The sequence below is a fragment of the Pimephales promelas genome, chromosome 3, assembly GCF_988280905.1.
Source record: "Pimephales promelas chromosome 3, fPimPro1.hap1.1, whole genome shotgun sequence".
Classification (NCBI taxonomy): Eukaryota; Metazoa; Chordata; class Actinopteri; order Cypriniformes; family Leuciscidae; genus Pimephales; species Pimephales promelas.
In genome coordinates this window covers 36,961,362-36,973,662 of record NC_142771.1, presented here as the reverse complement: position 1 = coordinate 36,973,662, position 12,301 = coordinate 36,961,362, and the positions used below count along the sequence as shown (strand labels likewise).

General features: G+C 36.7%; 1 protein-coding gene across 2 annotated transcripts; it reads left to right on the top strand.

Annotated features, from left to right (window-relative positions):
* Positions 1-2,383: 2,383 nt before the first annotated feature.
* On the top strand, positions 2,384-12,206 carry LOC148982077 (enoyl-CoA delta isomerase 2-like). Of its 2 annotated transcripts, XM_089128834.1 has the most exons (9): positions 2,384-2,476; positions 3,346-3,431; positions 4,052-4,121; positions 4,209-4,311; positions 4,404-4,524; positions 4,629-4,721; positions 6,031-6,174; positions 7,737-7,794; positions 11,091-12,206. In XM_089128834.1, coding segments are annotated over exons 1-9 (714 nt in total). In that variant the 5' UTR covers positions 2,384-2,439; the 3' UTR covers positions 11,093-12,206. The 2 variants fall into 2 exon arrangements, with proteins under 2 accessions (XP_088984960.1, XP_088984959.1); XM_089128833.1 differs by lacking the exon at positions 11,091-12,206 and having other exon boundaries at positions 7,737-8,088.
* Positions 12,207-12,301: the final 95 nt, after the last annotated feature.

The window sequence follows — 12,301 nt, the reverse complement described above, 5'->3', positions numbered from 1 at the left end:
GGACAGGGATGTGTGCGACCAGTTCGGGCCAAGGTTGAGGCCATTGATCGTTTTCCTTCTCCTACTACTAAGAAGGAGTTGATGCGGTTTTTGGGGTTAGTAGGCTACTATCGGGGATTTTGCAGGAATTTTTCTACTGTGGTAGCCCCCCTCACTGATTTGTTGAAAGCTAAAGTACCTTTTGTTTGGACATCTACCTGTCAGGAAGCTTTTGAGGCAGCTAAATCACTTCTTACGTCTTCTCCTGTGTTGGCAGCACCTCGTTTTGATCGTTCTTTTCAGGTATGTGTGGATGCTAGCAATGTGGGTGCTGGAGCAGTGTTGTTGCAGGCTGGAGAGGAAGGAATTTATTGTCCAGTTAGCTACTTTTCAAAAAAGTTTAATTCTTATCAGTTGAATTATTCGGTCGTTGAAAAGGAAGCACTAGCTTTAATTTGGGCTTTGAAACACTTTGAAGTGTATGTGGGATCCGTGTCAGACCCATTGGTTGTGTATACGGACCACAATCCACTTGTCTATTTACATTCTTTGCGGTGCCCAAATCAACGGCTGACTCGTTGGTGCCTTTTCTTGCAGTCATATGCGCTGGACATCCGACACATCAGGGGTACTGACAATGTGGTAGCTGACGCATTGTCCAGAGCCCATTGTTCCTTTTAACTGTTTGACTAACTATGTTTTGCTCTACTTGTCTGTCTTAAATTGCTTCCACAGGGCCCGTGGTTGCTGAGGATATTGGAGAGTAATACAGAGTGGTGGGTCTTTCCAGTTTTGGGAAGTATCGGGTGACTGTGTTCATAAATGTCCACTTTTTTTATGGGTGGGGGTGTTACGACCCCAGTCTGGGTCATATTATGTCGTTTTGGTTGTTCTTTTCATTTGATTTGTAGGTCGGAGTTGGAGTGAGTGACGTCATGATGGACTGATGGTGTTCACCTGTGTTAAGAGCTGATGCCGGCAAATAAAAGCAGCTCCCTTCAGTCGTGACGGGGGCGCTCTCCCCTCGTGCCATTATTTTGTTGCTTTTGTTATTGTCTTGTTCTTATTTTTAATTTAATAAATGTTATTCCTTTTTCATTAAATCTTACGTGTCATTCCCTTCTTTGTCGCGGCTTGTGAGCCGGCCGTGACAGTATATATGGGGATGATTAGGAGGCCATGATGGACAGAGGCCACTGGGCAAATTTGGCCAGGATGCCGGGGTTACACCCCTACTCTTTCGAAAGACATCCTGGGATTTTTTTATGACCACAGAGAGTCAGGACCTCGGTTTAACGTCTCATCCGAAGGACGGGTGAGGGTCTTATCAAGGACCCTTCGAGTCATGACTCGAAAAAAAGATTTTGATGAACAGGTTTGAACAGGAGAGTCACGAACAGAGCAAAGCAAGGCGAGCATTTGAGCTTATAAAACTTAAACCTTTTTATTTATTTTTTAAATGACCGCTCGTTTCGCTAGATAAGACCCTTTTTCATCGCCTGGTGCCGTTTAAAGCCCTTTGAAGCTGCACTGAAACTCTCATTTGACAGTGATAAAAAATAAAAAACTGGATCTCACCTGAGACCTCTGTGCCCACGTTTGTCCACGAATGGTGAAAAAGTGAATAGGGCATGAGGCTAGCTAGATTAAAATATCCCCACATCATCACACACCATTCATCATTGACATGAAACCAGCTATTAGGCTAACTGAAGTAAAACCATGCCAATCTCTAGGTGTGGTGGAAGGTGTGTGATGATGTGGGGATATTTTAATCCCAAAGGCCAAGGGAACTTTATCAGGATGTATATTATCCTGGATCCATGAAATAACTGACTTTTAAAAATAAAAATCTGCCTGACTCTATGGGAATTTAACATAGGGGTGCCCTGACTTATGCACCCTGTATTTTAAGGAAGAACATTTATTTATTTATGATACATTATTTATTCACAAAGAAAATTTGTGTCCTTAAAGGTTGGAGTTTTCATCATTTTTCTAATTAAGGCATTAAGATCAATATCCAAAAGATGATTTTTTTTATTCCTCTTTTTAGGCAACTTTAGCATGGGTGTCCAAACGTATTCACATCACTGTATATATTCACATAGATGATTTTAAATTGTAATAATATTTCACAAAAGTGCTGTATTTTCAATCAACTAAATGCAGCCTCGGTGAGCATAAGAGATGTTTTCAAATGTTACCCAGACTAGTGAATGGTTTGGATTTGCTGTTGACGCATCATGGATGTGACAGAAGGTGTCAGACCAATCCATCAGTGTACTTTATCTGGCTATTAGCATTTGAATTAATTGCTGTAGGCATACATTTACTGAGCTGAACTATAAGTAAAAGTTTTTTCCTCCTCGCTCATTTCTGTTTTGCAAACGCTCAGGCCACACAAGGACCCTGCAACACCCCCAAACCCGGCATGCTGGACTTTGTGAACAAAGCCAAATGGGACGCATGGAAGAGTCTGGGCTCCGTGTCACAGGTGACGGCAACATCCATGAGTTCTGTCTTTTATTTTCAACTAAAGAGTAAGACCAAATTAAAGTTGCTTGGCCCAATTCTGGATCAGCTTTTCATGTATTACTACAGATTTAAATGTGTGATTATTTACACAACCAATTATTTTATTGATAATGTAAAAAACTGGGTTACACTTTATTGTAAGGTGATGTAGTTACGTTGTACTTACTCAAATATGTACTGATTAATATTAAAATCAACTACTTATTGTAGAGTTATGATTGGGGTTAGTTGCTTGTTATTATGCATCATTTACTGTTATTACTATAGTAGGTACATAGGTAATGTGTAAATACGTCACATTAAAATTGTTCTGGATTATTAAAAATTTGTAATATTTTAAAAAGCTTTTAAAAATATTTATGTATCTTTTTTTTTTTAAATCTATTTTGGTAAATTTTTTATAAAAACCTTTCTATTTAATTTTGGTAACTTTATTTAGCTTTTCAAAAATATTACTATTAATCTTTAATTTTTGTAATTTTTATCAGATTGAAAGTGTGTGTGTGTGTGTGCATATATATATATATATATATATATATATATATATATATATATATACAAAAAGTGTCCGAAATTAAATAGAAAGGTTTTTATAAAAAGTGACCAAAATTTGAGATAAATAAAATTATGTTTAAAAGCTTTATCCATCCATAAAAATCCATCCCAATTTTAACTAAGACTATTATAATATCACTGCTGCTCCTTTTATTGGCTTACACCTTTATTGCTATTTAGGAGTTTGCATGCGAGTTATATTAAAATTAATATAAAATATTCATGATAATTGTGTTTTGATAATTTGTATTACTTTATATATACAATATATAGTCCAGACCCTGCTGGTCACCACAAAGGACAACATCACCACCATACGCCTCAACAGACCTGGGAAGAAAAACGCCATCACTGCAGAGGTCAGGAGAAAACTCACTTTTTCTAATACATCAGTTGTCTGAGGACAATGGTCATATTACACATGAATAATTGACTGAAGACTGCAACGATTGACCAATCAAAAGTATTCCAGAGAGTCGTAAAATAATGAGATTTTAACATTACTATCTACTATTGTCATTAGCTTTGAGATTTGTTGTTTTGAGATTATTGATATACTATTTTGGTTTTTATTCATATTTTTATATTTTGTGTTTTGATTTGAATTAAAATGTTAGTAATTTTGTCTATGTAGCTTTTATTAATTTATTTATTTTAGTACATCAAGTTAAACTAAATGAAAATTGATTTCAATTTGTTTTATCACACAAAATGTTAGCAGTGTTGTTTTGATATTTTCCGTATACTATTGTAGTATCGATTCATTGTTTTAAGTTTTGTCATTTTTATTTATTTTAGTATTTCTATTCAAATTTAATTTTTATTTTAACTTTTATTTCAGTTAGTCTCATTTTAATTGAATTTTTTACTTATATTTGTTGTATTCCAGCTTATTTTTTCCCGGTTTTACTCAACAGAAACAACACTGCTTAGACGTTTGTATAAATAAGTTGACAATGTTTGTTTTTGCCTCCTGTAGATGTACAACGAGCTGATTGAAGCTTTGGATCTTGCTGGAAAAGACGATTCTGTCATTACCGTGATGACAGGTGAAGTACTCTGCTTCACTTTCACTCATCCTCATGGGATTCAGCGTTTGCAGATCCTTTCTCACCCTCCTCTCTCTGACTCTAAAGGTAATGGGGATTATTACTGCAGCGGAAACGACCTGAACAACTTTACGAAGATCCCTGAGGGTGGAGTGCAGGACCTGGCTAAACAATCTGGGGAGTTGCTGAAGTGAAGTCTATTTCGCTTTATTGGAAACTGAAACTAGTTTATAATTCGTTTTAGCTCTAGATTTATGGACACGTGTGCTTGTGTTGTTTTAGGCGGTACGTGAAGGCGTACATTGACTTCCCCAAACCTCTGATTGGAGTGATAAACGGGCCGGCGGTGGGTGTATCCGTCACCCTGCTGGGACTGTTTGATGTTGTTTATGCCACAGACAGGGTGAGCTGATTTTCGTCAGTATATCAATAATGTCCGTCTGTTTAACTGTATCTATATATCTAACTGTATTTTGGCTCCCACCTCCTCATTTGTTGTGTGTTTAGGCGACGTTTCACACACCCGCCTTCAGTCAGTTGGGTCAGAGTCCGGAGGGCTGCTCTTCATATCTGTTCCCCAAAATAATGGGCACAGCAAAGGTATGGATATCCACACGAAGAAAACTTGAGATTAATCGGTTGGCTACTAAAAATGTAGTTTGAATCAACTGACAGCACAGCACTGATGTACACACACAGGGCTGCATGATTTGGGGGGAAATGTGATTGCAATTGTTCTGGTAAAAAGTGGAGAACTAAAACTTTTTTTTTTTTTTTTTAAATTGCAGAGAGAAAAAAAGCTCTAGATTTGTTGTGCTTTTTTGTAGGGCTACAAAAGTTGGCAAATATGTTATGATTCATATGACTATAATATTACTAAATAAAATAAACAAAATAAGAAATATTTGTGTATTTTATCTTTTAATTGTAATATTTATATATACACACAGGTAAAACTAGAACTAGGAAAAATTAGAAAATTGTGCAAAAGTTGATTTATTTCAGTAATTCAACTTAAAAGGTGAAACTAATATATTATATATACTCATTACTTGCAAATTTAGATATTTCAAGCCTTTATTTGTTATAATTTGATGATTATGGCTTACAGATATGAAAACCTTTTCACAGAATTCTAATTTTGACATTAAGCTGTTAGCCATAATCATCAACATTATAACAAATAAAGGCTTGAAATATCTCACTTTGCATGTAATGAGTCTATAAAATATATTAGTTTCACCTTTTTAAGTTGAATTACTGAAATAAATCAACTTTTGCACAATATTCTAATTTTTCGAGTTTCACCTGTGTGTGTGTGTGTGTATAAATATAATATATTTTTTTTAATAATAATTTTATTTTATTCCACAACTGTAAAATTAAAATACTGATACTTATGGGTGTTTCCAGGTTTATTTATTCGATTCAAAGTTTTTTGGAATCGTATCCCGTCAAAACGATCTCAGGAATAATACCAGATTTCACTCGTTAATTAATTTTTTTTTTCACCTGACACAAAGCCTTAATAAAACAACACACTTTTAGCATGACTGTCTAATTTAGCGATGACTTAATGAATAGCTGTCAACGTTGCTGCCTACCTGTTGCCCATACCCAATTATACTGAGGGAAAAGTCACAAAATTCTTATTATAATGTCTTATTATATGTCTTAAAAGGTGCTTGGACAGGAAAGTTAAAGATACTAAAAATGAATTCAATACATACATCTGGAATGGAGACGTGCATAATTACAAACTAAAATCACTATGACTCTTATCTGTTTCTAAAGTAAGCTACAGTTAGGATAATGCACTCAACTTCCATGCACTATATAGGGATTAGTAACAAGTGAGTGATTTGGGACACAGTTTTCTGTATGACTCCTCTGTGTCCTTTCTCTCCAGGCTAGTGAGATGCTGTTGTTTAATAAGAAGCTGACGGCCACACAGGCCTGTGAAGTGGGTCTGGTGACTGAGGTCTTTCCTGAAAGCTCCTTCCAGAGCGAAGTGTGGACCAGACTGAAGGCCTACGCCAAACTGCCCAAGAACGTAAGTGCTCAGACTGCTGGATATGTGATGTAAGGTACAACGGGGATAAAGGAGCACCAGTCTTTGATTTTATTCTCCTTTAAACCACTAGAAGGCACAAAAACCTGCCCCAGCACTTCCCAAAACATCTGCTTTCCAATGAATAAGATATCAATTCCCCATTTAAATCTTATCCAGGGTCTAGCCAGATTGTCATCCTTCATTTTAATCCTTGAATCAACCCTTTTTGCTCTCATAGTATACAATAATGGGACGTGATCAGAAATATCCACCTGTAGAATCTCAAAATCGCTAACATAGTTCACTGGATATGATGAAGTAATCGATCACACTCCCATTTACAAAGTGTATGTTCAAACTACGACTCATCCAAAAGACATGAGTCGACCAAACATATTCGACCAACATATTAACAGCCTTATCTTTTGATTTTTCTATTCCATTCAAAATAATCATTCGTGTAATATCTACCACATGCTATATATTCAGAATCAGTGTAGTCGCATTCATTGCCAGTTATTGCCTGAGATCATTAATTGTACATCTGTCACAATTAAGTGGACATTTGTCTGATCCTTGATGTGATCACGGACCACAGTGCAAAGGTGATTCTGTGCTCATGTAATCTAATATTTGATGTTTTTGAAGAATCAATAAAATCATTGAATATGTTTAGAAGCAAAGGTCTTATTAATTATGTTTTAGTTTTGTTCAAGGTAATTATTAAAGATGCAGTTTTTCAATAACGGACGAATATGTAAAGTGTGGTATTTGGGGTAAAAGGCACATTCATTAATAATAATAAGCAGCTGGCTGACTTTCCATGTGTTGACATGGTTAGATTCAGATGGCATATGTCAAATTATTATAAAATGATAAAATATTATATAATCATATAATAAAATATACTTATTTGTTACCACTGTAAATGTATATTAAATTATAGGATCTCCTTCAACGCTTTCAGAATCTTCACCTTTAAAAAAAAAAAAATTGTTTTTGTATTTTTTAAAATGAACATACTTGTCACAAAAGTACAGTGAGGTGAGTTGCAGTTTTATTAAATACAAACTTGACTTGAACTAAACTTTTAACATGAAATCAACATGAACATGAACATAAACCTGGACTTAAACCCACCAAACAGTGCTAACAGGGACAATACTAGACAAGAGACCAATGAAATATTTCACACAAAATCTGTTTTTGGAGCAACAAAACTGCAATCAGGGTAAATCAACATAAACCTGGACTTGACTTGACAAACAGTGGGAAGGAACGGGGACAAAACTAGACAAGAGACCAATGAAACATTTCACACAAAATCTGTTGCTCCATCAATGTCCAATACAAACATATATATTTTCTCCAATCATACACTATGGGAGTAGATTGGTGTGCCTTTAGATCTGTTGTTAAAAAAAGACTATCATTCTCAGGTAAAATGATCATGCTGGATCTAAATTAAATTTGATCAAAAAGGCAATACATTTCACTTGAATTGTAAAACACTGCAGTCACATGTCTGCGCTCATCATGGTCCTGTTCTCGCACCCCTTCAGTCTCTGGCTCTGTCGAAGCAGCTGATCCGCGGAGTGGAGAAAGACAAACTTTACGCCTGTCAGGGTTCTGCCCTGGCAGCCTTGTCCTTGTCTCTGTTTCTTGTCTCTATGTGTGTGTTGTGCTTGAACTTGTGGTTTTGTTTGTGTGTGCCATGTGCTTCTTTGTTCCTGCCTCCTCGTTTCCCTGTGCCACGCCCTCTTGTCTAGTTGAGTCCTCTTTTGCCTGAGTGTCACCTGTTCCTCATGTTCTCTGCTCCCTTGTTTGGGTCCTCGTTTACCTGAGTGCGTACACCTGTTCCTCTTGTTCTAAGCTCCCTTTATATGTGTGCCCTTTCTCTCATGTGTTTGCAGTGGCGTAGCCAGGGGAGGGGCCATGGGGGCACTGGCCCCTCCTGAAAACTGATTGGCCCCCCAGTGTGCCCCCACCCTTCTATTTGCCTGTCACTCAAAAATTCAAATCATAATCTTTCAGCTTGTAGTAGAATAATTCATGATTCCGCGTCACGATGCTTCTCAAAACCACACGGTGTTGCAAAGCCTGGAGTGGAGCAAAAGCACGTTCCTTCTCCACTCTAAGCATTCTGTAATCGCTCATGGGCCACTCCGGTTTTTCAATTCCCGCTCACGGAAAAACTGCTCCATGTTCACTCAATTAATCTTAGATTTTGAGAAGTGCATGTCAGGCTACAGGTCCTTTGCTGCGGTCCCATGATAGAAAACAGAACGCGGGTCAATATTGGTCGTTTCTCAATACCAGGTACGGCACGCAAACTTCGGAGAACGAACTCCCGAGGTCCGGGCGAGTCCGGTTTTTCTGCGGAAGAACAGCGCGTTCTTGATCGCGTCACTCAGCAAGTGGCTACTCCGGTTATCTCTTTATGTATAGGCAACAATAAAACGAAATATGGTGTAAAATACAACTTTGCCACTTTTCATCAACAATAAAACGAAATAGATATAAAACACCACTCTGCCTCATTTCATTTATAAATGCACATATTATCATAAACATATTAATGGCCACAAAAAATGTGGTTCAGGTAACGTTAACGCACATCGACTATCTTCACTGCATATATTTATAACAACACGAAATATAAAACACAACCCTGCTTCTTTTTGTTTTCATTTAAAAAATGTGAAACATTATTGAGCATTAAAACTGACATTTAAAGTTATGAAACTTCACTTTTCCCTCAGCCAAAACGATTTGCCATGAAACAAACTATATTAAAATAGTTTAGCATTGTTTGGTCTTATAAGATAAACAAAAACATGCACTGAAAAGTTATGTAGATGGTTGATTAGGCCAATTTGTCAAGATAGCCTAAGTAATTGCTTTTCGTAGATTAAAATAACTTTTAAATTACGCAAACTGGCAATAGATCGGTTTAAAACATCTCCCCTTATAACGCTATTGGTCTCGACTATTTAAATAAAGTTACAGGAATATGAATTGCCCTGAAAAAAAAATTCAGTCAGAAGAATTTTTTGTCAATTTAATCCCTGCATCCAGAAACATTCTCAAATAAAAATAACACTGGATTAATTAAGTCATTCTAAACTGTTTCTATGATCCACATATTTTACAATAAACTAAAGCATACCTTTTTTGAAAAAGTATCTAACAAAGTATTTATATATGAAATTTTACAATCAATATGCTCAATACTAATTAGCCTTCCTTGAAATAAGCAGATTTGGTCTATTCATCAATGCAAATTTACTGCATGCTGAAATGCAAATTGAATAGGATGTGGGGAAAAATATGTATTGTATACAATTTTATTACAGTTTTATGAATTCATTAATTGTGTGTTTATTATATGAATGATTAATTATGCATTTATATAAATAAGGCTGTTCTATTATTATTTGTGAGTTGGACTAATACATTGGATTATTTTATTTATTACAGTTTTTCTATCACTTTTGTAGTGAAAAGTTAATATAAATTGTATTTTATTGTTTTGAGAGCAGTAAATAACTGCTATTAAAAGATAACACTGTTTATTGCTGATTTTAAAGCTTACTGAACTTGAAATGATTTGGATATCTACAGTTCTACAAAAATACACAACATAAGAATGGCCCCTCTGTAATAATTGTGGCCCCTCTTGTGCCCCCCAGTTGAAAAAATCCTAGAATCGCCCCTGTGTGTTTGCCAGTTCGTTAAACGTTGTGTCATTATGTACGTCTGCGCAACATAGTGTTTCTTGTTTCTAGAGTTTTCTGTGATTTATTTGTAGAAGTACTTTGTGCCTTAAGGCGGGCATACACTGTGCGATTTTCGTCCGATTTTGAGCCGAATTCTGACTCGTGCGACTCATTTTCTTGTCGGACCGATTTTCAGCTTTGTCGTGCGTCGTTTGTCGTGCAATGTTCGTGCAGTGTACAGGGAGAAACGAGAGGCGATTAACCTCTCACGATCGACAATCGGATGGTCGGATGAATTTCTGGCATGTCAGAAATTTTGGTCGCTCCTCGTGACTATATCGCACAGTTGAAGCAAAGCTACGAACCGATTGCCCTAAACTCAGTGTTTTTTCCCTCACTGCGCCTGCGCGAAAACAGAAGTTTAACCATTTCATCTGCAGCAAAAATAAAATTAAAATAAAAACGAGCTGCAAATTACTGTTGCTATTACCTCCAGTTCGTGTTGCAAAATGGATAATATTACCCACCGTCTTCAAGCCACCTGATATGTAACACCTCTTTTATTATTTTGTCAAACAATGTTTTTGAAATAAACCTGTTTTTAATTTTCATTGATGATTAATAATGGCAATGTTCGGACATATTATAGACTGTTAATAGTTATTTTATATGTATATAATTCATTGTAATCGACCTAAATGTTTTAGACAATTTTTAATGAGGAGTAAGATTAATATTCCTCACAGCACGTTGGTTATGTGCTGTGAAAATATTGCGTGGCAAATAGCGGATCAATTTAATAGTAAAATTAGCTTATAGGCCTCCCCTAATAATGATAATATAATAATAATAATAATTAAATGCATAAATTGAAAATACTAAATCATCTGGATACTGATTGCAGATGCTTGTTTTGACAATATCTCTGGATACATACACGTAAATAGGCGCAATCCAGGGGGTTATCGCAGATATTACACGTATAGTGTGAGCAGTGAAGTCGCAGCTCGACGATCGGACCGTACAGTGTGAGCACATAAATCCTGAACTTTGGCTTTGCATCGCATGCGATTTACTCGTTCAGTGTGAGTAGGTACCTTGCTGAAATCGCACAGACATCGCACAGTGTATGCCCGCCTTTAGTTCTACCATCAGTCCTGTTTGTCTAATCTTCTGTGTCTCCAGTCCTGCTAGCAGAGCTCTCCTGGCAGCTAACACTCTCAGCTTTGGAGGAAGCCTGGTGCTGGGCCTGAGATTCCTGTGTGCCTTGCTGTTGCACTTGCAGTTTCCTGTCTGGTTACTGGTGGTAGCCTCAGGGCTCCTACTATTCTGCCATTGCTACTCTCCAGCCTACAGACATCTTGTGCAACTATCTACGGCAGCTCGGCTAGCTTCTACCCCTGTCTTTGTGTCATCCTTGCCCATTGTCTGGACTGTTCACCTCTCCCACCACATCCTGTCATCTGTCTGCTGTTTGTCAATAAACCTGTTAATTCACATTCTGCATTTGAGTCCTCCTTCAGAGACCCGTGACAACGCCGTGAACGACGCAGAAGTGGAGAGGCTGGTGGAGCGCTGGCTCTCAGATGAATGCATGCAGGCCATCATGGCCTTCTTCCAGGCCAAGTCAAAACTTTGAGGAGAGGAACACACACAGCCTATCCAGGAGATTCTGCTGTTAATCTGACATACAACATAAAGACTAGCCAACTAATCTAAACAGTGTGTGTTGTCCAAAATTATTGGATGACATTTTTATAAGACATTTTTATGAATTCCTGTCATATCACTTTAACTTAAAAACATGTAATATACAGTACTTCATTTTCTGTACCACCGGATGTGCTCTTAGTAGGTTGTAACAGTCAGTGCCTTACTAATGTGAATGCATTTGTAAAAATAGTCACACTTTATATTACGTGGCCTGCTATGTGCCATCATTAAATACAAAACCATGGATTTATAAAAGGGTATTAATTGTTTGGTTTTTTTTCCACACATTTATTGCTAATGAAAAGGGTTTAGTGTAATGTTAATTTAATGTGGGTACTTTAATTGCAATTACAATGCACCTGAATTATGTGAATAATAAGTATATTGTATGCATGGGCGTCGGAAGCAAAAAAAAAATGTGGGTGGGTCACTTACAGTCTATGGTGGGTCATCCTTCAGATTTTTTTTTTTTTTTTTGATTTTTTTTTTTTTGATTTTTTTTTTTTTACTGGAGTAGTTCCAAATACCTTATCTAATCTCTATGCAAAAATTAGTTTGTGAATGAGTGAGAGTCCAAATAAAAACGAGCACAAATCCGTCTATGCGTGCATCTCTCAGAAATCAGAGCTTGGCAAGTAATATCAACTCAAATACATCCAAAACTGGCCCGCCAGCAAAAATATATGGCCCGCGCC